General features: G+C 34.9%; 1 protein-coding gene across 11 annotated transcripts in view; it reads right to left on the bottom strand.

Moving 5' to 3' along the window:
• Positions 1–26697, bottom strand: part of MEF2A (myocyte enhancer factor 2A) — a 138287-nt gene that overhangs the window by 68384 nt on the left and 43206 nt on the right. For 10 of the 11 annotated variants that reach the window (XM_032252845.1, XM_032252849.1, XM_032252839.1 and 7 more), the window contains exon 2: positions 11706–11901. In XM_032252845.1, coding sequence (XP_032108736.1) covers positions 11706–11759 — 54 coding nt within the window. In that variant the 5' untranslated portion in view covers positions 11760–11901. Of the gene's footprint in view, positions 1–11705; positions 11902–16135; positions 16623–26697 lie in introns of those variants that run through there. The other variant, XM_032252842.1, reaches the window with a different exon arrangement.

The following is a 26697-nucleotide window of genomic DNA, read 5'->3' as shown; positions in this document are numbered from 1 at the left end:
CTTTAACTGAAACCTGTTACCTGAAATCCTCTCTAACAGAGACCACCCCTCCAAATTTTAAATTTACATCCCTTATACTGACTGAAGGCCCTAAAAGGGGTGTCTTTTTATGCTCTGTATTCTCTCTTCCACAGTACTTTCTTTCCTTCCCCTTCAAGAACTTCAGGAATTTTGAAGCTCATGACATAAAAAAATTATACCACCCAACAACTTTCCTTGGGGTAAGCAAGAGTTACCCTTGATCCCTCTTCTAATAAGGGATGGGAAAGGAGGTGTAAGGGAACTTTCCATACTTTCTACTCAATGCTGTTGCGAACCTAAAACTTTTCTAAAACATAGTCTATTTTTAAAAGTTTTTAAAAAATAGTAAGAATGTACTTTTGAATAATCTTTGCAACTGTGAAACAACATAAAGTTCAGCAATTTTCCCCATGGATATCTATCATGCGATTTTCTTCCTATAAACTTTAACTATTGGCCTAGACTTAAATCAGTTATTGCAGTAGCTATTAAAGAAATACACATCTCCAGTATCATGAAAAGCAATTACTGCCATTAGAAATTTTTTTCATGGGCATAACTTTAATATCCTGTTACATTACAGGTATAATATGTATATGTAAAAGCAAAACAACAACAAAATGCATTTCACATGTACAATTCAAACACATTTCTGTATTTTTAAAGTCTATTTCCTATGTAGCATGTTAAAATTAAACAGTAGTATAGTAGTTCAATGATTTTCACTAAATTTAAGCAGAGTATCTGTTTTCTCCCTATGGTAACACCATAAGCATTTAACATCTACACATCTTAGCATTTAATCACTTTAATCACTCTTAATTTTATGCAGATCTATTCTCTTCAATATTCTCAAAACCTTGTTTCCCCTGTATTTAGCAAGTGCACAAAGCACAATACTCCACGTATTATATGACCGCTCAAATATTCTATTAGCTAGTAAGCTGAATGAAAATAGAGTTGAGAGGTTCTTTAAATTTTCATTTAACAAGATAATTTAACCAGGCAATACAGACCAGGCAATACAGCCTGGTCTGTTCATGATACATATTTACATGTAAATTGTGCTATATATCCAAATCACCTTTTATGAATTATCTTTGAAAACTGGCCTATATTTGATACTTTAAAATTTTCAATATAAAACAGAAATTACAAGTAAAAAACCTCAACATTTGTTGATGTACTTGTTTTTACAAATAGATTTTGGCAACAAACAAAAACAAAATAGAATACAATGGGGAAAGGCAATGAGGGAAGAAATGAAAAAACACCCTCACTTATCACAAGAGTATTAAGCCTTAGAAGATGAGATAATAACAAAAGATAACAGTCACAAAGCAGGAAAATAAGCTGTTGAGAGTCTACATTTTGCCTTGATTTTAGTGTTTTCAGTTCAAAAGAAGTTTTTGGTTGTACAAACCAAATACAGAGGAAATACAGAGGAAAATACAGAGGAAGGAAAATACAGAGATTTTCCTTCTACACACTAGCTTTCTAAGACATCTAAAAGTGAAAAATCAGCAAAAGCCTAATAATCAGTATGATGTTAATTAGTAATTTTGCAATACAGCCACGTTTTAGTTCATAAATTTCATATGAAAGAAAAAAAATCTAAAATTGGGCTAGAGAATACTAACAACGTAATTACAACTCAATATCAACTTTACTATTCTAAGACAATACTTTTAAACTGATGATTTTAATTACATTAAAATGATGTCAATTCTTTAAAGTTCAAAAGAAATCACAAAATTTAGTTGTAAATTCAAAACGGAATAAAGTCATGTTTACTACTCTCTACTTCTCTAAAAGCATGCACACATACATACATATACAGAATAAAGAGAGACTGGGTTTTCCTCAAGTAAAGTAAGAACCCTGAACTACAGATTTTCATCTGCCAGATTTGGTGAAATTGATAAAAATGAAAGTGGATTCAGAGAATTCACACTGAGTTCTTCATAAAAGTGGCAATATACTCCGAGAGGATCCTCTGATTAGTGCTAGAAGATTCACAAGTGTGAGAAGCCCAAGAAGTAAGTGGAGACTCTTGTTCTAAATGCAGAATGCCAGGCAAGGTGAAACCAAAACAAATAAACTGAAAAAAAATAATTTTATAGGAAAACTATTTTTGTTAACTCACACCTAATATAATTGCCAAAAATGTCAGAGATAACAGACCCAAAATGTGAGTTGATATGGCTCAGAAGAGAAAAAAAATCAAATCACAGCAGAGGTTAAAGCACAATAATAAAAGTCAAAGAATCGAAACAGAAAACAAATTAAAATGAATAGAAATAAGTTGTTTGTATTGTTGACAGATAATGAAGATACCAAAAAAGCCCAGGGCAATTAGAAAAGGAAATATATTTATTAAAAAAAATAAAACAAAATACTGAAGGGTCATACCATTTCTTTAAAAAGTGATAAGGAATAATCAAATTCATGGCATATTCAGATTAAGTTACTGAATGTCAAGGTCAAAGAAAGAATACTATGTGGACCAAGGCAGGAAGTGAGTCACTTTTAAGAAGGGAAAAAACTCAGTCTGGTGTTAGAATTCTGGCAATATTCAAAGTCAGAAGACCAAATCTCTATGATGTTCTGGGGAAAAGGTTCAGGCATAGGGTCTATACCTAGAACATTAGAGCTAGCCAAATTGGACTTCAAATATAAAGACAATAAACATTTTCTAACATAAAAAAAAAAAACTCAGGAAGTATTAACAGCCATAAGCGCTTGTTAGGGGGCAAAAAACCCAACAAGCATTACTTGCTGATAAAAACCCAGTCATCTGAGTAGAATATAAGTTGAAAAAAGTTCAATGCTGCACACTCAGCTTCTAAAACAAAACTACTGAGTGGCAGTGAGTCGGTGCTAAAAAATTTTTGTTGAATAAATCTGTGAAGGAATAATGAAGAAAAACTGAGAAACCCCAGAGGTTATGCTGGAAAATGTACAGGGTCAGGGGTGTGGAGGCTCATAGCCTGGAGAAGAAAACAGCCAGTGAAGCTATGAGAAGACAAAGTTTTAAAAGAGCAGTTTGGGTTCAGCTTCTGCTTCTCACCTCCACTGCCTCAATGCCTGCCACCTCACAACAGAACTGGCAGCCATGCTGATGCAGACGGATGTCCTCCAGAATAAAACCTGCGCGGCACAGAAGCTCTGCTGGAGATAGGAGTTGAATATATCAGGTAGAAACTGACTAACCTCTAGCAGTGTGACTTGTCAACCATTCTTACTCAGAACCTCTAAGTTTGGTGGATTACCAGGTAGAGAAAGTATCTTCTTCCAATGTTTTTCTCCTGGTAGGGGGTGGGGGGATCGCTCTGTGTGGAGCTGCAATCACACTCTTTTCATATACTAGCACTTCTTTAATGCCTGGGGCCCTCTAACAAATTTACATATCAACTGGGATGGTGTAAACTAGTACAAATATATACAAGATCATAGGGAATAAAAAATCAACTAGACTAGTAGGTCAAGAGATTTATCAGACTAGCTAAAAAACCAAAATCCAGCCTTTCATACTATCTGTAAAAGACATACCTAAAATATAAGGATACAGTAAGGCTGAAAGTTAACAGAGAGATTCAGACCTATGAAGAAAATACTGGCTGGGCACCATGGCTCACATCTGTAATCCCCACACTTTGGGAGGGCCAGGTGGAAGGATCACTTGAGCTCAGGAGTTCAAGACCAGCCTGGGCAACATGGTGAGACCTCATGTCTGCAAAAGTACAAAAATTAGCCAGGCGTGGTGTGCAATACCTGTAGTCCCAATTACTCTGGAGACTGAAGCAAGAGGATCACTTGAGCCCAGGAGGTCAAGGCTGCAGTGAGCCACGATCATGCCAATGCACTCTGGCCTGGGTGACAGAGCAAGACCCTGTCTCAAAAAAAAAAAAAAAAAAAAAAGGAAGAAAGGAGAGGAGAGGAGAGAAAGGGAGCGGAAGACAGAGGAAGGGAGGGAGGAAGGAAAAGAAAGGAAAAAAATAAAAGGAAAGGAAGAAATGTGTAGCTATATCAAGGTGAGATAAGGTAGATTTAAGACAAATATTCCTTACTGAGGATAAAGATGGTCAATATGTATGGCAAAATTCGCTGAGAAGGTACAACTCTAAATATGTACAAGTCTAATGAAACAGTCCCAAGATGTATAAAACAATAAGCATTAAATGAATAAAATATACAGAGAAATTGACAAATCCACCATTGTAATAAGTACAATTATTGATAGGTCTCAATGAACAAAAAACAAAAAGTCACAAAGAATACAGAAGGTTTGAACACAACAATGAGAGTGATCTAAAAGATACATGGAGACACACGCATCCAACAATTAAAGAATACGTATTTACCCAACTCCATTTGGAACATTCAAAAAACCAATCATGATTTAGGAAATAAAGCAAATCTTAACACGCTTTAGAAGGCTCACAATCTACTGAAATAAACGCAATAGGAACCACTATTGTGCACTGTGATAAGCCTGTCATAAAAGTGTTTACAAAGTGTTTTGGTAAAGACTGAAAGATACTATCTGAAACAGAGACAATACATACAGAATTAATATCCAGAATATGTAAAGAACTTCTAACAGAAAAAAATCAAAACCATCAACCCAGTGCAAAATAAGCAAACCACCGGCTGGGCGTGGTGGCTCACACCTGTAATCCTAGCACTTTGGGAGGCCAAGACGGGTGGACCATGAGGTTAAATAACAGATCAAGACCATCCTGGCCAACATGGTGAAACCCCATCTCTACTAAAAACACCAAAATTAGCTGGGCGTGGTGGTGCATGCCTGTAGTCTCAGCTACTTAGGAGGCTAATAAAGGAGAATGGCTTGAACCCAGAAGGCGGAAGCTGCAGTGAGTCAAGGTCACGCCACTGCACTCCAGCCTGGCACAGAGCGAGATTCCGTCTCAAATAATAATAATAATAATAATAATAATAAGCAAACCACAAAAACAGATTGCATTTCACTTTCCTAAGACCAGAAAAAGTATAAAACAAAATTTAAAAGGGGACAAAGAGAAAAAATAAAGGAGAGAGAGAGAGAAAAGAAAAGGAGACAAGACAGAAAAAAGAAGAAAAGGCAAAGTATATGGGGAAATAGGAATTCTCATACTAAAGTACTACAGTGTATCTAGTACAATCACTTTGGAAAACAACTTGAAAACATGGTAAAGGTGATGATGGACAATACTCAGCCTAGCAATTCCTTCTAAAGTATTTGTCACAAAGAAACTTTTACCCATGCATAATGCAATAGGTCAAGAGATACATACTGCAGCACTGTTTATAACAGTAAAAAATTAGAAACAACATAAATGTTCTTTGAAAGATGTATTGATGAATGAATTGAAGAATATTTATTCCTACAACTAGCTGTGCTGAATGAGTAAGAGCAGATGGATCTTAAAACACTACACTGAGTGAAAAAGCAAATGAAAACATCATTATGTAAAACTTTAAACTCACATTGAAATAATACTAAATAATACCTGCTGAAAAAAACAAATATAAAGAAAACACAATGCAAATACAAGATAATGATTATCATGAGAAAGAAATTAGGAAGAGACTAGGAAAAATTACAGAGGCAAGTAAATCTCTAATTTCTTCACTTTACAAACAAAAATAAAAATACATACGTCAGAACTGACATATGTTACCTGTGGCTAATGAATATAGCAGTCTTTCAAATATTGTTCTCTATATTCTACCTTTGGAACCTTTGGAAAAAAACTTGTTTTTAAACTGCTTTTTTTATTTTCTTTTAAGTATATAAGGATGTCTGCTTCTAGGTTAGAGGGAGTAGCTGTTGGAAAGCCGAAGAAGCTACTGAAATCAACTAGTAAAACAGGATGAAATACAACAAATATCTGTTTAAAGACATCAGAAAGCTGCTGAGGCAGGAAGACTGGAGATGCCAAGATTCTATAGTATCTTTCACATACAAGGTCTGACGGCTCATTAAAAAACCACCAGACATGTCAAAAGACTAAATCATGTAATTGAGGACAAAGAGAAAAAGGGATCAGATATGACCTAAAGATAATCTACATATAGCTGTTAGCAGACATGAACTTAAAGATAACTATGGCTAATATCTTAAAAAAAAAAAAAAGTAAAAAGTAAAAAATAGAGAAAATGCAAGAAAAGATGGGCCACTTCACATAAAAAAGAAAAGTCAATAAGAAATTCTAGAATTGAAACTATATTATCAGAAATTAAGAACAGTAAGAACTTACTAGGCTGTTTTATCAATTAATTTTAAAAAGCAGGAGAACAGTTTACTAGAAAATAGACTACTAGAAAACAGGTTAACTAGAAAACATTCACACTGAAACACAGAGAAAAAAACAATAAAAAATATAGGAAGATAAAATTCTAAGAAATGTATAGGACATAAAACAGTTCTATGTAACTAGAATCCCAGAGGAGGAAAAAAATGGGACACAAGCAGTATCTGAAGACACCTGCCTCTTGTGAGTCCATCACAGTAAAAATGTTTATTAACAAAGGAAAAACAAAAGGCTTTAAAGCAACAAAAGACACATTATCTTTAAAAAAATGTTTTTTAAAGATCAAAAACTGGCCTCTCAACAGAAATGAATGCAAGCTGGAAGACAAGTGCTTCAAAGTACTAAGAGAATAAAACTGCCAATCTAGAATTCTACAACCAGTAAAAACAGCTTTCAAAATAAGGATACAACTAAAAAACAATTAAAAATTATGCAGAGGATCTGAACAGACATTTTTCCAAGGAAGATATACAAATGTCCAATAAGCACATGAAAAGATGCTCAACATCATTAACTATCAAAGAAATGCGAACTAAAACCACAAGATAACCAGTTTATACCCATCAGGAGTACTATAATAAAAAAGACAGACGATAACAAGTGTTGGCTGGGATGTGAAAAAACTAGAACCCTGACACATGGCTGGCAGAATGCAAAATGATGCCGCCACTTTGGCAGTCTGGCATTTCACAAAATGTTAAACTTAGAGTTACCATGTTATCTAGCAATTCTCAAGTATACTTTTATATACTCAGCAGAAAATATGCAGAAAATAAAATTTGAGAAGAACTGTAATAATGCTTTAGAAAATAAAATACCTACTAATATAACAAAAAATGTAGAAGACTTATTTTGAAAACCATCAACCATTATAGAGAGAATTAATGAAAACCAAATGAAATCTACACGTTTATAGATTACAAGACTTGATACTATAAAGATTTCAATTTTCCATAAAGAGATCCATCCATCCAGTGGGGAAAAAAATCTAAATTCCAGTAGGTTGTTTTCTTGAGTGAACACTGACACTTGGTTTCATTTGGATATTCTGAAAAAAGTCAAGAATAGTCAGCCAGTTCTGCCAAAAAAAAAAGTGCAGAACTACACTATCCGATATCAAATTACAGTAATTAAAACAGTGTAGAATTACACTGGATATACAAATAATCAAATGGAACAAAATAGATAATTCAGAGTCTCATACATATATGGTTACTTGACTCATGACAAAGGCAACCTTATCACATAGTGAGCAAAGAATGGTTTTTGTAATAAATTATACTGCGACAACTAAATACCATCTGGAAAATAACAAATCGTGACCCCTACACCTCAAACCAAACACAAAAATAAACTCGAAATGGATAACAGGTCTAAAACATGAAAGGTTAAAACAAAACGAAACAAAGACTTACAGAAGAAAGCATAGAAGAGTATCTTCATGGCCTTATGGTAGTAAAGATTTCTTACACATGACACAAAAAAGCATTAGCCATAAAGGAAAGGGGGAAAAAAGGAAAATGGGAAACCATTAAAGTATTACTGATTTTTAAAAACATTAACAAAGTATAGGCCTGGTGTGGTGGCTCATGCCTGTAATCCCAGTGCTTTGGGAAGCCAAGGCAAGAGGATCACTCGAAGCCGAGAGATCCTGACCAGTCTAGGCAAAACCTATCTCTACAAAAAATAAAAGAATAGGTCGAACCTGGTAGTACGTGCCTGTAGTCCAACCTACACAAGAGGTGTAGACAAGAGAATAACTGGAACCCAAAAGTTTGAGGTTACTGTGAGCCATGATCACACCACTGCACTCCAGCCTGGGCACCAGAGCAAGACCCTGTCTCTAAAAAAAATTTTTTTTAAATAAAGTGAAAAGGTAAGCCATAGTTTTAGAGCTAGTATTCATAATGCATGTCATAGGTAAAACACTCATCTGATTATAAAGAATGCATGTCAATTAATAAGAAAAAGGAAGGCAGCCCATTAGAAGAAAATAAAATGAATAGACTAGTAACAAAAGAAGATATATATCTAAATGGCCAATAAAAATATGAAAAAATGAGTACCTTCATTAGACATCATGGGAAACTTACAATTAAATTAAATTACTATTGGTCACCTACCAGAATGACTAAAATGAAAAGGCCAATACCCAGAACTGCTGAAGACTGGAGCAGCTAGAACTCTTACACACTGCCAGCAGAGTGTAAACTAGTACGTACAACTTAAACTAGTGCAACTTTAGAAAACTTGTCAACTACTTATCAGCAATTGCACTTCTATTTACCCAAGTGTTCCTGTATACGATTGAGAATACTCAAAATTACACTCTTCATAATAATACTAAAGTAGAAAACAACCCACATGTCCATTTGCAATAAAAAGACATAAATTGTATTCTATTGACACAACAGATTATACATCAATGAAAACGTACAAGATATATTTACATATCTCTACATCCAACAGTAACACTGATAAATTTCACAAACATAATATCGTGTAAAAGAATACACACTGTTCATATAAATTCAACAACAGTTATAATTTATCTATAGTGTTAGAAGCCAGGTTAATGACTTTCCTTGGGGCAGGGGAGAAATAACTGAGACACAGGATAAAGAGTACCTCTGGGGTGGTGCTGTGGGATATGCTGGCTACATGGTTATGCTCTTTGTGCAAAACTTCACTGAACCACACTCAGGATTTCTGAATTTTCTTAATCTTATACTTTAATACAGTTTACTTTAAAAAGAAAATAAAAAAGAAGTGTTTTAGATAAGGAAGGACAAACACAAGGTTTTGCCATAGGCTTCTAAGTGGAAGTAAAGTGAAGCAGCTCTTTGAGTGCATGGTACTGTTATGGCCCCCCCAAGATTATTTGTGTACTGTTCCAATGATGAAGTATGGTTTTCATCTTGCCAGTTCATACTTGTAATTCAAAACTCTTACTTGCTATTACCTCCTCCAATAAATAGTACCTAAACCACTCCATCAGAACTTGGCAGTTTCTTGTATAAACTCTCCCAGTATCTGAGATTATTTCTATTTGCCACATATTTAGATCTCCTACGTAGGCCATATATTTTTATGAGTTTCCAGGACCTAACACAGCCTCTTGGGATATAGTACATATTTGAATCTGGACCAATAAATGACATCTCTTTTATTCTGCAAAGATGCAATTTTTCTCCCTTTTATGAAGAAAAATGAAACTTTTAACTCAGAATCCGCAAATTCTAAAATTAATAAAACGAAGACACTCTTTTAGTTTGTGACAAATTGTTTCTGTGTCTAATTTAAAATAAACTGCCCAACTATTTCTTCTGTCTTTTCTCCAATCTTTACTGAAATTATCTGAGACAGAAATTCAGACAGTCCTTGCCCCATTCTGTAGGTAGCCAAGAAGCTCACACAGCAGGTAAGTCCAACCTAAGAACAGGCTCGTTCTAGTTGCTTAGTATCCATCTTTTTAACAAAGTCACTTCCTCAACTCAAAAAGTTCTATTACACAGTCACCTACACATGCCTAGCTACTCTTTCCTGCTAAAAATGTAAATCCCGTCCATAGGTAGGTCCAGTTTAGCTATGTCCAATTTAAACATGACTACCTGTGGAATAATGAGGGCTCAAGAATTTTATGTGCCCTCCAGTTTTCTGCTTGTCTGTTATTCCCCAACAAACCCTATTTTATATTTATACTGCAAACATTCATGAAGCAAGTCCCTATCCCTCCTCTCACTTCTTTTTTGTTTGTTTTTTTGAGACAGAGTCTCACTCTGTCATCCAGGCTGGAGTGTAGTGGCACCATCTCAGCTCACTGCAACCTCCACCTCCCAGGTTCAAGCCAGGCTGGTCCTGAACTTCTGACCTTGTGATCGGCCCGCCTTGGCCTCCCAAAGTGCTGGGAATACAGGCATGAGCCACTGCACCCGGCCTATTCTCACTTCTTAATCCTCAGATTGTGAAAGGAAGATAATTTGCAGCCTTGCTTGGAATCATTCCTTTGGGATAACAGCATGGATATTTTATCGATCTTCCCTATTTTACCAACCTTCATAATGAATCATATGTATTTTTATTTTTATTTATTTATTTTTTGTTGATTCCTTTATTTAGGAGGTAGGGGGAGGGATGGGGAGGAAAATTCCTATAGGGAAAGAATTGAGAAGAGTCTGCAAGGAACTGAGCTAGAAAGCAATGATGTGGGCCTTACATCTTTGTTAAACAATCTTCATGAGTTGAAACCAGGGCCTCCTCTTTAAGAGTCAGTCTGTGGGCAACTCTTATCACTCCCACCGAACTCCCTTACAGGCTGCTCAGCTGAGTTTTACCACCAATTATATCTACATTTGAGTGAACTACTACTCAAATTTTGCAGAACACTGTTTCAGTTTTGTTCTGTTCCTGGTAAACTTTCTGAAACCACCTGTTCTTGAAACTTCTCCTGATACGCAACTTTTCCAGAGACAGCATCTTCCCAGTAGTTCCTTTATAATATTCTATGAAATTATTCTTCCTTCTTTATTTTGAACTAAGGAGTTGGTAAACTTTTTCTGGAAGTGCCAGACAGTAAAGATTTTAAGCTTATGGGCCACATAGTTTCTGGGGCAACTACTCATTTTGCTGTTATAATGCGAAAGCAGCCACAGACAATATGTAAATGAATGAGCATGACAGTGCACTAATAAAACTTTATTTACAATAACAGATGGCCAGCCCATGGGCCAAAGTTTGCTAAGCCAACATTAGATACTTAAAAATTCTGGCCTCTTCATATACTAGCATATTATTATTACCTTGAATCTGTAACGATTTACTCACACTGGTACCATAAAATAACTTCAATATATTTTATCCATTACAACTGAAGTACATATATAAATTTAGAAATATTTGCAATAGTAAGAAGTATAAAAAATATTCTCATTATATATTGGTTAACCAGAAAATTTAATTGACTAGAACATATTCACTGATAATTATAGCTAACTTAGCTACTATCTAATTATGAAAACACATGTGATAACTTAAAAATAATCAATACATAAAAGGCTAACAATTAAACATATAATTAGAGATATAGACTAAATATTTTATGAAAAATCTATACAATGGATGGTAACGGTGGGACTGTGGTGATTTTGAGCATTTATGTTTTCTGTGACATATATCTATAATAAGAAAGTCTCTTTAAAGCACATGATAAAAAGACACAATTTTATGATTGTTAGAATTTTTCATTTAGTCTGGAACTAAAAGTATTTAGACTTAAAATAAAGTTTAAGAAAAACCCAACCATTCTATCCTATGACCTTTTTTAAAAGAATATTTTTATCAATTAAATAAATTAAAATTTTCATTTACCTGTCGGTTCCTTTCATCCATTATGCGTGTGATTTGTATTTTCTTCCGCCCCATTTTCAGTCACCTTTCCTTATTTCCTTATATTCCAAATATTTAATTCAAAAGTTAATTTTCTTCAATACCCTAATGCATCGTACACAGCTTCTATTATTTCAGCTTCTAGTCCAAGGGCTACAGCTGAAATTTTCTACAAGATCTAAAAGAAAACACAAATTAGAAGATTTAAAATCTGTAAATTTACAAATCATAAAAGTGTTATACAAATTTCAAATTTGCCTTTATGCTGCACACACAGCACTACTAGTTGAAATTTCTGATTATACAAAATTAGGAAATAAGCTGTAGTCCTGTTAACTTTACACCGAAAATACCTCTTGAATCTCTTTGTGTCTCTAGTTCTGGTTAAACTAATGCAATAATAATGTTGGAGGTTTTCTCAATGTATATAATAACAGCAACAAGAGCCAAGCCTTACTGAGATTCGTCTATGTAATAGGCATTTTCCTAAGTATGGACGTGTCTTAACTCATTCAAGCCTAACTGCAATCTATAACTATTACCACCATTTTATAAACAGACATTGAGACACAGAAAAATTAAGCAGTATGCCCATGGTCACATAGTAAGGGGCAGAGCTTGGGGTTATAAACTCAGGGAGTCTAGTTCTAGCATTTCTCTTCTTAACAACACAGAATATCCTTAAAAACTTCTGATGACCATACCAAACAATAAACTAATCTGGATAGCCCCAATATGTATTTTCAAATTCTTCTTGCAAATTGCCCTAGTCTCCAGCCAAGTTACTATTTGTCAATTCACAAAGCCACTATATACTTTCATAATAAAATGCATTTAAATGAATGATATTCCTTTGGCCATTTAATGAACGCCTCCTTATCAGTCAAGATTCGGTTTGCATGTTACCTTCCAGAAACCACGGAACCTTTGTGTGTGTGTATAAATTCCAAGTCTGCTTTCCTGAGACTGCGAATCCTTCAAAACTTAAAAAAATCTTTCAAGGGTTTTTGATTCCATGTATCTGTGAAGTAGGATGACTGGTAATGATACGGTTTGTCATGTTCTGAACAATGGCTGTTGTCATTTTGAAAACCTAGTGCTTTCAGACTTACATAATAAATAACTATGAGGAGATGGGGAAACAAATGCTATAATACAACAGTCATAATAATAAATTCCCATGGGAATTTTATGCAAGTATTTTTAGTATTGTACATGTGTATCTATAAAACTTCAATCATACTGTGTAACTCCAGTATGTGATTAAATCTGGCTTGTACTCAAAAGCAATGAGCCTTTCATTTCTTATCATTTCCAGCACTAATATAAGCACATTTCTTATTTATCTTCCTTCATTATTTTATTTCTTCATTCATACAAACATTAGTTGATCATCTGTTAACAACTGATAACCTATTAATTGTTCACCTACTTCTAATAAATGTACTTCCCAACACTAAACTATGCATAGAGGATAAAGTGGTCATTAAAAAAAAGGATATGATTCCTAATCTCGCAGAGTTTGGAGTTTAGTAGAAGAAAAAGACATCAATCAAACCATCATACAAATGAATTTGCATAATTCCAAACTAGAAAGTTTGGAATTCATTTATCCGAATTAAATTTATGGGTCAGGAAAGGCTTCCCTGAGGATGTGCCTCATACTCAAACCCGAGTATGAGGGTATACATACTAGGCAGGAGAACAGCATGTGCAAAAGCCCTATGACAAAAGGGAACAGGAAACATCAGAGGAACTGAAAATGACTAGTCAGTGGCAGGACCCGATCAAACAGGCAGTTGTGTTGTAGAATAGTTCTTTTAACAGATCACATTGTATCCGATTCCCAATATAAAAACTTGTACTGTAGTAGGCTGGAGAAATATTAATACATTTTACTGCAGAGGCAGTACTGCAAGATATTTTAATGCCTGTAAGATGGATACACTGTACTATCTTATATCACCTGAAAAATTCAGAATTCTAGAACATATTTGAGTATTTTTGCTTTTGGCAATGGTGTAGTAGTTTGCTTCAAACCAACCTTCTTTTGAGAACTAGAAAAGAAAAACACAAGATAAACTGTTTTAAATCACTAGAGAACTTTCAAAACTAGAGATTCTGCAGGGCTGAGAACTAGAAGAAATAGGTGAGACCAGTCTTTGGATTCCTCTGCCTGAAGATTCCAAAACTACTGCCTCAATATTCCAAAACTACTGCCCAAGAAACTAAGAAAGTTAACAGAGCTTTCAAGAGATCTGTGGGTGGACATACAAAACTTAGATTTAGGGCCTGCCAAGGAGGAATAGCCCTAGTAAACACATCAGGCATATGAATAGACTGCAAAGAACTATACCCTAGGCATAAAGGTAAACTACAAAGAGACTAGCCCATACAGAGAGGCATAGCTTTAAATTATCTCAATCCCTAATTAGATTAAGGCAATCTGGGCTAATACTCTTATTAGCCTAGCTGCATACCAGTAGCAAAAGTAATTCTCAGCAGAAACATAATGTCGTCTAGAAACTCACATTATTTTTTCATTTTCATATAAATGTCTAGAAATCAAAATATAACCAGTCAAAATCCGACTGAAATCAATATTTTAAAATGGTAATAGAAACAGATTACAGTAGATCCAGAAAATGGTGCTTTCAGAAAAACATTTAAAATAAATGTTCAAGGAATTAAAAAGTAAAATTAATAATTTTAGTAAACAAAAAATGGAAAACATGAAAATAAAAAATAAAATTTTGAAAAAGAAGTGATGGGTAGTTTTAATAATACTTTAGACACAGCTGAATAAAGAATCAACCCAGAACATAGGAAAGAAGAAAATACCTAGACTGAAGCACAAAAAGAGAATGAGAAATATAGAAAAGAGCGAGAAATTATAGCATATGGAAAAAGGATACAAAATACATGTAACTGTAGTCTCAGAGGCGAGGAGAAAACATATAGGCAAGAAAAAAATATCTGAAGACATCTAGCTAAGAACTTTTAAAACTGACGAATGAGACATCAAGCCACAGATTCAATAAGCTGTATCAATCCTTAAGCAAAATAAACACAAAGAAAACCATAACTTAGGTATATCAAAGGGGAGAGGGGGGAGAAGGAAAGAAAGAGGGGAGGGAGAAGAGGAATGGGGGCAAGAGAGACAGTGGGAGAAGGAGGTCCCCTACCGCCATAGAGAGATCTTAAAGGCAGCCAGAAAAATTAAAGATTAACTTCAAGAATCAACAGTAAGAGTTACAGCTAGCTGAGTTTTCCCAAACAGTAAAAGCCAGAAGACAGAAGACAAAAATGGTATCTTCAAAGTGCTGTTGGGGAAACGCCAAATTAAAATTTTGTATCTGATAAAAAAAATAAAATCCTTCTGAAATGAAGGCAAAATAGAGGGGCAACTTTAAGGCAAACAAATAGAATTTGTTACCAGGAAATATTGAAGAGATTTTTTCAAGTAGAAAGAAAAAAGAACCCCAAATACAGTTTGGATATGCACAAAAAATTGAAGTGCAATGAACAGCGTTGAGCAGAGTTAACTCCAAAGGAATACTGACTAAAAAAATAATACTTTGTGGGATTTCAAATGTTATAGCATACAACAACAATAGTACATAATAGGGGAGGATAGCAAAATGAAATATAAGTATCCTAAAATCATTTCATTGATTAAGAAATGGAAAAAAAAATTCTCATTTACTTTAGACCTCAGTCAAAGATGCATGTGGTAATCTCGTAGGTAACCATGGCAAGAACAGTAAAAGCACAAATAGCTAAAAGAGAAGGAAAAAAATAGATTAATAAATAACCCAAAAGAAGGCAAGAAAGACAAATAGAAAGCAAACAGGGAGATGACAGATGACAGATTTAATCCAAATATGTAAGCAATTAATTAAATATGATTAAACTAAACCTCCAATTTTTAAAGAAGATAATAGACGTGGATTTAAAAAACAAACCCCAATTAGGTGATGATTACAGAGGACACATCTTACATATGGGCATACAGAAAAAAAGTAAAAGCCTAGTGAAAGACACACCATGTAAAACACAAACCAAAAGAAAGTTGTGTGCCTATCATAGCAAACTTTAATGCAGGAGGTAGACACTAGATACATACACATGGATAGCATGGATAGATATATAATGATACTTCAAAACAATTAAAGATCAATTCACCAGGAAGACATAACAATTCTAAATTTGAATGTACCTAACAACACTTGCAGTTAGGAATCTGATACTGAAAATCAGATATTCTATGCAGAAACCATAACCGGAAATTCATTTCCCATTATTTGAAGTAGGGAAAAATTATTATATATTACACATCAACCATAATCCCCAATCATCTTTCTTTTAAAATTCAACACACCAAAAAATGCCCATTTATAGTAGTAAATTACCATGGCTAAGGGATGTAAAATGCTTACTACATGACTTCATATGCAGTTACTTTCTCACTGGCTTTTTTTCTTTCTCCACAATTTAACACTTCCTCAACTTCTTTCTGCATTCTACAAATCTAAGCAAAAATAAGAGCTAAATATGAAAGGCAATTAGAAAAATGTTCAGGAAAAACACGTCGTGGAAGACAACAGCTCAAAGCCTTCTAATATTGCAATGTCTTGCTTATTACCAGCAATATCAGAGATGCACATTATCTTTACAAACTTCAAAATGTCTAAATATGATTCTAATATTCGATAAATTATACTTGGAATATAATTTGTGAGTTTTCCCATATACCAGTTTCTTAGACTACTGTACTGAGTTTTGCAATGTAAAAATATACTTTTCCTAAATAAACTTCACCTAAGAAATAGGGTATGCCTAAATATAAAGCCAATAACAAAAAAAAGTAAGTATACAATTATAGCAAGTCTTTTTTTTTTGCTCTGTCACCTAGGCTGGAGTGCAGTAGCGGGGCGTCAGCTCACTGCAACCTCCGACTCCCACATTCAAATGATTCTCTTGCCTCAGCCTCCTGAGTAGGTCGGGTTACAGGTACACACCATCACATTTAGCTAATTTTTGTATTTTTAGTAGAGACAGTGTTTCACCATGTTGGCCAGGCTGATCTCTAACTCCCAATCTCAGGTGATTTGACCGCCTCGGCCTCCCCAAGTGCTGGGATGAGCCATCATGCCTGGCCACAAGTCAATTTTAACAGAGCTTTGAAAGTAGCTGATGGAACAAGCAGATCAGAACAAAGGAACAAGCGGACCAAAACAAGTAGAAAAAGATTTGACTGCTAAACAAATGACAACTTAACTTACATACAGAAAACATGACCTAACAACTGCTGAAAATACTTGATAACTGCAAATACAACATTTACCAAAAGTGACTGTAGTCATATGCTGGATCATAAACTAAAGTCATAACAAATTTCAAAGGACAGACATATTCTCTGACCTCAAGACAAGTTAAACTAGAAATTAATAAGAATTCAATCTGTGATATGATTTGGCTGTGTCCTACCCAAATTTCATCTTCAATTGTAGTTCCATATCCCTGCATGTTGTGGGAGGGACCCAGTGGGAAGTAACTGAACCACCACGGGGGCGCTTACTGCCATGCTGCTATTCTCATGATAGTGACTGAGTTCTTAAGAGACTTGATGTTTTATAAGGGGCTCTTCCCACTTTGCTTGGCACTTTTCTATCCTGCCACCATGTGAAGAAGGACGTGTTTGCTTCCCCTTTCACCATGATTGTAAGTTTCCCAAGGCCTCCCCAGCCATGCAGAACCATGAGTAAATTACATCTCTTTCCTTTATAAATTACCCAGTCTCAGGCAGTTCTTTAAAGCAGCACGAGAAAAGACTAATACAATCTGGAAACCCTGCTGTGAACATTAAGCAAAAAACTTAAATAATCCATAGGTCAAAGAAGAAATCACAGTGAAAATCAGAAAATATTTTCGATGGAGTACTATTAAGAATATTTTAAGCCTGCGCAACAAAGTGAGACCCCCAACTTAAAAAAAAAAAAAAAAAAAAAGAAAAAAATTAGGCCGGGTGCAGTGGCTCACACCTGTAATCCCAGCACTTTGGGAGGCCGAGGCGGGTGGATCACGAGGTCAAGAGATCGAGACCATCCTGGTCAACATGGTGAAACCCCGTCTCTACCAAAAATACAAAAAATTAGCTGGGCATGGTGGTGCATGCCTGTAATCCCAGCTACTCAGGGGGCTGAGGCAGGAGAATTGCCTGAACCCAGGAGGTGGAGGTTGCGGTGAGCCGAGATTGCGCCATTGCACTCCAGCCTGGGTAACAAGAGCGAAACTCCGTCTCAAAAACAAAAAGAAAAAAGAAAAAAATTAGCCATGTGAAATGGCAAAGACCTGTGGTCCCACTACATGGGAGGCTGAGGCAGTCGGATCCCTTAAACCCACGAGGTTGAGGCTGTAGTAAGCTATGTTCATATCACTGCACTCCACCCTCCTGGGTGTCAGAGTGATTCTGTCTTAAAAAAAAATAAATAAATAAAAATGTATGGGATACAGTTAAAGATGCGTTAAGAGGGAAATTTACAGCTTTAAAATACATATATGGAGGAAGAGGAAGAAGGCCAAGAAACAATTTCTAAACAATCATCTCAGAGTTACAAAAAGAACAAATTAAACCTAAAACAGGAGAAATGAAGAAATAAATTTAACAGCAATGAAATAGAAAACAAACATAGGATAGAAATCAACAAAGCCAAGAGTTAGTTCTTTAGAAGGACTAATAAAATTGGTAAGTCCTTGGCAAAAGCAACAAAGAAAAAGTGAGAAATAGCCCAAAACATATCTGACCTCAAAAATCTTGGATAAAGGAATATGAATTTGCTTTTCATATTTGTCCTATACACATTATTTGTCACATGAAGACCAATGCAAATATTTTTACATTATTTTTGTTCTCTGGAGACAAGGTCTCACTCCGTCACCTGGGCTGGAGTACAGTGGCACAATCATGGCTCACTGGGGCCTTGACCTTTTGGGCTCAGGCAAGCCTCCGACCTCAGTCTCCCAAGTAGCTGGAACCACAGGCACACATCATCATGCCCAGCTAATTTCTTTTATTATTGTTTGTAGAAACGAAGTCTCACTATGTTGTCCAGGCTAGTCTTGAACTCCTAAGCTCAAGTCATCTTCCTATCTCAGTCTCCCAAAGTGCTGGGATTATAGGTGTGAGCCATTGCACCTGGCTGACAAATACAAATAACCAACAAAATTTGCCAGTGAATTACCTATAGCGAAAATAAACTGTTGTGTAAAATCTCTAACCATCACCTTCTGTATTTCCAGTTTACACATTTTAATAACCTAATTACAACAATCCTTTGAACCCTCTAGGTCCTACAATTTTTAAGCCTACCACTTTTTCAATGGCCCTAATCCACTTCGTGTTCCTTACTACTCTCCTTATCCAGTTTAATTTTCATACCCTTACCTCCCTTTGACCCCATCCCCTTGCCTCCACTTTCTTGCAAAACCTGACCCCTGAAGACCAGCTCCTGTGTAGCTAAATAAGGCTAGAGGAAAAAAATAAGCATGCTAATCATGCCAATTAATCTCACTTTAAGTTCATGAAAGTCATGAACCTTAAACTTCAAATATTCCCTTCATATTATGATCTTCCATTTCCAGAAACTTTACATTTCCCAATACCTTGTTGATTATTTTATTCCTATTATCTCTGCTTACATCTCTAACGTTCATCAGTCATCTTCACTCTTGGCTAAATGACCTTGCTATCTATTCTACTGGCAAAATAAAAGCAAATATAAGAGAAGTATCTCAAAGTCCTGTTACTACAACTATCAATCCATCAGCATCTTTTCTATGTACTTTTGCTTTCCTTCCTGTATAGTCTTGACTCCAGCAATTCTTCATTTCTTTCCTACAATACCAAAGTCATCTTCTATATTAGATTATTCCCATCAGCAATATAAATAAATAATGCTATCATTTATGTAAAACAAACAAACAAAAAAAAAACGAAAAAGGTCTTGATCCTGAGAGAAATTTAAAATGTACAAAACAATAAGCAAAACTGTATTTGCAGAATTTTAGAAGTTTCAATTTTATAAAGACGTTAATTCTTCCCAAATTAATCTGCAGACTGAATGCAAGCCCTATCAACATAGCAGCAGGTTCTCTCTTATTATATGTGGCAATTGATAAGCTGATTCTAAAATTCATTTGGAAATACAAAGTGAAAGAATAGCCAAGACAACCTTGAATGACAAAGATAAAAGACATACATGCCATATACACAAAGTCATAAAAATTAAGATGCTGTAATTTTCCCCCAAAAGAAAACTCAAAACTAGCAGAAAGCAGGAAACAACAAATTTGAGAGCAGAGATAAATAAAACAGATAACAGAAAAACAATAGAAAAAATAAATAAAGCCAAAAGTTGATGCTTCAAAAAGATTAACAAAATTGACAAACCTTTAGCTAGACTGACTAGGAAGAAAAAGAAAAGACTCAAATTACTGAAATCAGAAATGAAAATTGGGTATTACAACATGTTCAACAGAAATAAATGAGACTGTAAGAGGATACTATAAACAGCTATATACCAACAACTGGTATAACTTGGATAAAATGGACAAATTCCTAGGAACACAAAAGATATCTAGAACTACCAAAACTGAATCACCAAAAAAAAAAAAAAAAAAAAAAAAAAGCTGAATAGAGCAATAACTAACAAGGAGATTTAAATGGTAATTAAAACCTCCTGGCAAATAAAAGCCCTAGACCCAATGGCTTCATTGATGAATTCTATCAAACAATTAAAGAACTAACACCAATTCCCCTCAAACTCTTTCAAAACATTGAAGAGGGAGGAATATTTTCTTTTTCTTTTTTTTTTTTTTTTTGAGACGGAGTTTCGCTCTTGTTACCCAGGCTGGAGTGCAATGGCGCAATCTCGGCTCACCGCAACCTCCACCTCCTGGGTTCAGGCAATTCTCCTGCCTCAGCCTCCTGAGTAGCTGGGATTACAGGCACGTGCCACCATGCCCAGCTAATTTTTTGTATTTTTAGTAGAGACGGGGTTTCACTATGTTGACCAAGATGGTCTCGATCTCTTGACCTCGTGATCTACCCGCCTCAGCCTCCCAAAGTGCTGGGATTACAGGCTTGAGTCACTGAGCCCGGCCCAGGAGGAATATTTTCTAACTCATTCTACGAGGTCAACATTGCCCTAATACCAAAACCAAAGACACAACAAGAAAACTATAGAACAATATGCCCTATGAAGAGACATAAAAACTCTCAATAAAATACTAGCAAACTGAATTCTACCAAATATTAAAAGGATTATAATGGTGATTAAGTGGGATTTATTCCTGCAATGCAAGGATGTTTCAACATACTAAAATCAATGTAACATACCACATTAAGAGAATAAAGGGGGGAAAAAACATGATCATCTGAATGTACTGAAAAAAAAAAAAAAAGTACTGAAAAAGGACCTGACAAGATACAGTACCCTTTTATAATAAAAAACACTCAACCAAACTAGAAAAAGAAGAAAACTACCTCATCATAATAAATACTACATATTAAAAAATCCAGAGCTAACATCATATTCAATCATGAAAGGCTGAAAGTCTTTCGTCTAAGATCAAAGACAAGATATGGATGACCCTTTTCATCACGTCTATTCAACACTGTAGTGGAAGTTCTAGCTAGAGCAATTAAACAAGAAAAAGTAATAAAGGCATCCAAATTTAAAAGGAAGTATAAATATCTCTGTTTTATGACATGATCTTTTTTGTCCCCTAGAATCCTTTCATGAAACAAGCATCACCTTACATGTAGAAAACTCTAAAGATTCTACAAAAGAAATGGTAGAACTAATAAATTCAGTAAAGCAGCAAAACACAAAATCAACACACAAACCAGCTGCAGTTCTATATATTAACGCTGATGCATACAAAATAAGAAAATTCAATTTACAATAGAATCAAAGAGAATACAGGTGCTACTTGGCTTATGAGGGGGTTAAATCTCTATAAACCTACCATAAACTGAAAATATCCTAAGTCAAAAATGCATTTAATACACCTAACCTACCAAACATCATAGCTTAGCTTATCCTATCTTAAACATGCTCAGAACACTTACATTAGTCTAGTTGGACAAAACCATCTAATACAAACCTATTTCATAATGAAGTGTTGAATACCTCATGTAATTCATTCAATACCGTACAAAAGTATGGTTTCTACTGAATGCATATTGCTTTCACAACATTGTAAAGTCGAAAAATCGTAGGTTAAACCACTGTAAGTCAGATATCATCTGAACTTAGGAAATGAAAAGGAGGTGAAGGTGAAAGGCATGCACACTGAAAACTAAAAAACACTGATGAAAGAATTAAGACAAACAAATGGAAAGATGTCTCATATTCATGGATTTCAAGATCCTGTTATTAAGATATCAATACTGCCCAACGGGATCTATAAGCTCAATGCAATCTCTATTAAATCCCAATGATATTTTTGCAGAAATAGAAAAGGTCACCCTAAAACTCACATGAAATCTCAAGGGACTCCAAATAGCAAAAATAATCTTGCAAAGAACAAAGTTAAAAGACTCACACTTCCTGATTTCAATATTTACTATAATGCTACAGTTATCAAAACAGTTGTGGCCCTGGCATAAAGATGGACATAAAGACCAGTGGAATAGAATAGAGAACTCAAAAATAAACCCTCACATATGGTCAAATGATTGTCAAAAAGGATGCTAAGACCATTCAATGGCTTTTCAAAAAATGGTGCTGGTTAAACAGGATGTCCACCTGGAAAAGAATAAAGTTGGATGCTTATCTAACACCACATACAACTGCTAAAACTATAAATTCTTCGAAAGAAAATATACAGCAAAAGCTTCAAGATGTTGGACTTGGCAGTAATTTCTTAGTTGCAACACCAAAAGCACAATCAACAAAAGAAAAAGTAAACTAGATTTTATCAAATTAAAAACTTTTGTGCACCAAATGATACTATCAACAGAGTAAAACAGCAACCCAGAATGAAAGATAATAACTGCAGATCACGTCCCGGCACGGGTAATTCCAGCACTTTGGGAGGCTGAGGTGGTTCAAACATCTGACATCAGGAGGCAAGACCAACCTGGCCAACATGGTGAAGCCCCATCTTTAAAAATTAGCTGGGTTGGTGGCGCATGCCTGTAATCCCAGCTACTTGGGAGGGTGAGGCAGGAGAACTGCTTGAACCTGGGAGGCAGAGGTTGCAGTGAGTAGAGATTGTGCCATTGCACTCCAGCCTGGGCTACAGAAGCGAAACTCTGTCTCAAAAAAAAAATTGTAGATCATATACTTGACATAAGATTAATATCTGGAATATATTCAAAAACTCTTAAAACTCAAAAGAAACAAAAATATAACCCAATTTAAAAATGGGCAAAGGACCTGAACAGAAATTTCACCAAAGAAGATAAACCAATGTTCAATGTTGAGCAACATCACTAATCATTAGGAAATGCAAGTCAAAACCACAATGAGGTGCCATTTCACATCCATTCGAATGGCTATTGAGAAACAGAGAGAACAGCAAGCACTAGCATGGGTGTGAAAAACTAGAACACTTGTGCACTGTTCTAGGGAATGTAAAATAGTACAGCTGCTATGGAAAGTGTGGCATTTGCTAAAAAAATTAAATATGGAATTACCATCTGATCCAAGAATTCCACTTTTAGGTATATAATCAAACATACTTAAAGCAAGAACTTAGATATCCATACACCAATGTTCACAGAAGTATTATTCACGATAGTCAAAAGGTAGAAACAACTCAAACATCCATCTGTGGAAGAATAAACAAAATGTGGTACATACATACAATGGAATATTAGCCTTAAAAAAGGAAATCCTGTCACGGGCTACAACACAGATGAACCCTGAAGACATTATGTAAGGGAAATAAACCAATCACAAAAGGACAAATCTACTAATGAGTCCATCTGTATGAAATACCTAAAGTAGTCACATTCAGAGACATAAAGCAGAATGGTACATAGTTGCTAAGGCAGAGAGGGTCAAGAGTAGGGTGTTAGCGTGTAATGAGTATGGAGTTTCAGTTTGAGAAGATGAAAATCTCCTAAAGAAGGATGGTAGTGATGGTTGTACAGCAATGTGTATTTATTTAATGCCACTAACCTATACACTTTAAAAAGGTTAAAATAGTAAATCTATGTTAAGTATGTTTTACCACAATTTCAAAATATTCAAATACTGGGAAAAAAATACATATACCTTTCAAATAATTCCAGGAGTCAGATTTTATTAATGCAAGCTAACCACTAACTTTTTAAATCATGCAAGTACTGATTTTTCCATATGGTAAAGCTAAAAGAGTTTCACTCAAAATGGCAACATTTAAAATCTACCTTTAGAAAACACAGATGGGCATTTCTCACATAAAATAATATTATCTTTTCCTAGGAAAGAAAAAAGAATCTCTCTAATTAAATCCCAAGTCCTATAATCTGTTATTCAGGCAACAGGAACACAGGAAAAAATTACTTTAAACTGAATTATCAGGTAACTGAAAAAAACCTGTCATTAAAAAAAAAAAAAATCAGGAACCAGATTTTTAAAAACATTCCCATATTTTTAAAAACATATATTTAAATATAAACTCTACTGTCATAATTTAAAAGATATCATAGAATCTAGCAATCGTATTCAGACCAATTTAGTAATAATACTGATCACAGATGTTCATAGTCTTTAAACTCAATTCTGTTTACTGTTTTAAAGAAACTTGTTGCTTAAGTAAATAAATATTTTAAGAGCATGGACTTTAAACGGGGGTAAACTTTACTTTTTAAACTGAGTCCTTATTAACATCAATCATTGAGTTCATAAGAACACTCCATTTTGATGATTCTAGTGAATCAACTATCCATTAAATTTTTTTAAAACTACCAAATAACTTTTGGGATAAAAATGATTATGTACAATCAACAACTGAACTCTTTTAAGAAACAGGCATCTGTCAAAAGAAAATCTTTAAGTATTAATTTTTTAAAAGAGTGGAACTTAAGAATTCAATTTTGGACATAGTAAACTTGAGATGGTCATGGACAAGTGAAAATGTCAAATAGGAAAGTGGACGTAAGACTCATACATCAGGAATAAATGTATGCATTTGGGAGTCTTAGGCATACAGACAATACTAATGGGACAAAATGTAAAACGAAAACAGCAAACTCAGCCCCAAGGAACGGAAACACTACTATTGCAAATGAACGACCCCAAATCATTTTACAGATGAAAAGTTTTTAAATAATTTGGCCAACATTTAAAAACTTAGTATTTCACAAAGAAATGAATTTCAGCTTCCCCTCCAAAAATCCATTCTACTTTCAAGAATTTATTTTAAGGAAAAAATAAGATAAAGACAAAATAACATATACAATAACACATAGAAAAACATATAGAAAAAATAACATATAGAAAAAATATAATTCTAGTTTTGTTTTTAAATATTCTGTAGATAGATGTTGGTGGGTTTGCCCAGCACTTTGGGAGACCGAGGCAGGCAGATTACATGTGGTCTGGAGTTCAAGACCAGCCTGGCCAACATGGTGACATCCCGTCTCTGCTGAAAATACAAACATCAGCCAGGTATGGTGGCAGCTGCCTGTGATCCCAGCTATTCGGTAGGCTGAAGCATGAGAATCACTTGAACCCGGGGCGGAGGGTTGCAGTGAACCAAGATCACGCCACTGCACTTCAGTCTAGCAGACAGAGTAAAACTCTGTCTCAAAAAAAAAAAAAAAAAAAAAAAAAAAGGATGTTTGTGAGGTTGCAGAGAACTGGGAACATTTACACACTGTTGGTGAGAATGCAGATTAGTTTAGCAACTGTGGAGAGCAGTTTGGAGATTTCTCAAAGAACTTAAAGCAGAACTACCATTTGACCCAGCAATCTCTTTATTGGGTATATACCCAAAGGAAAATAAACTGTTCTACCAGAAAGACACAAGTATTTTTATCATAATACTATGCACAGCAGCAAAGACACAAAATCAACCTAGATGTCCATCAACAGTGGAATGGATAAAGAAAATGTGATGCATATACACCACGGAACACTACACAGTCATAAAAAGAACAGAATAGTGTACTTTGCAGCAACATGGATGCAGCTGGAGGTCATAATCTTAAGCGAATTAACAGGAACGGAAAACCAAATACCACATGTTCTCATTTATAAGTGAGAGCTAAACACTGAGCGTATATAGACACAAAGTTGAGAACAACAAACACTGGAGGCTACTAGAGGGAGACGCGTGGGTGGGGGATAAAGACTGAAAAACTATCATGTACTGTGCTCACTATTTGGGTCACATGAATATTCATACGCAAAACCCCAGCGACACGCAATTTACTCATGTAACAAACATACACACGTACCCCCAAACCAAAAATGAAAGTCAAAAGAAAAAAATTCTATAGATACTGTGTTCACAGATAAAAGCAGCAAATACTCAAGTTATTTAAAGCAATAACTTACAATTTTTAAAAAATATTTTCTTTTTTTTCCTAAAAACACACCACTGTTGTGGTAAGAAAAAGTTACTACAAAACAAGAACTAATGGATGCTTTTAAAATTAAGAAAACAATCCTGAATGCCAGAAAACATTCCAGAATGAACTTTAAACATTACTGAAATGTTGCTTCTACTTTAGTATCTTGTGCAATTTCCAGTTACTCTTTCTTCATAAACTGATTGAGAAGGTTTATTGCAAGCCAAGTGAGAAAACCTGGATCCGAGCCTCAAATTTGTCACTAAACTAGTTGTATAACCTTTGGTACCTGGCAATGTCTAAGTAAAAATGACCTTTCATAACAGGAAAATTGAAATTATATACATTATATGAACCACATGAGGCTAGAATAAAATACCATACATTTGCAAATATTTTGGG

This window comes from Sapajus apella, unplaced genomic scaffold, assembly GCF_009761245.1.
Source record: "Sapajus apella isolate SASKATOON/1434 unplaced genomic scaffold, GSC_monkey_1.0 scaffold80, whole genome shotgun sequence".
In the NCBI taxonomy this organism is placed as follows: Eukaryota; Metazoa; Chordata; class Mammalia; order Primates; family Cebidae; genus Sapajus; species Sapajus apella.
This window is presented reverse-complemented; position numbering and strand designations above follow the sequence as displayed.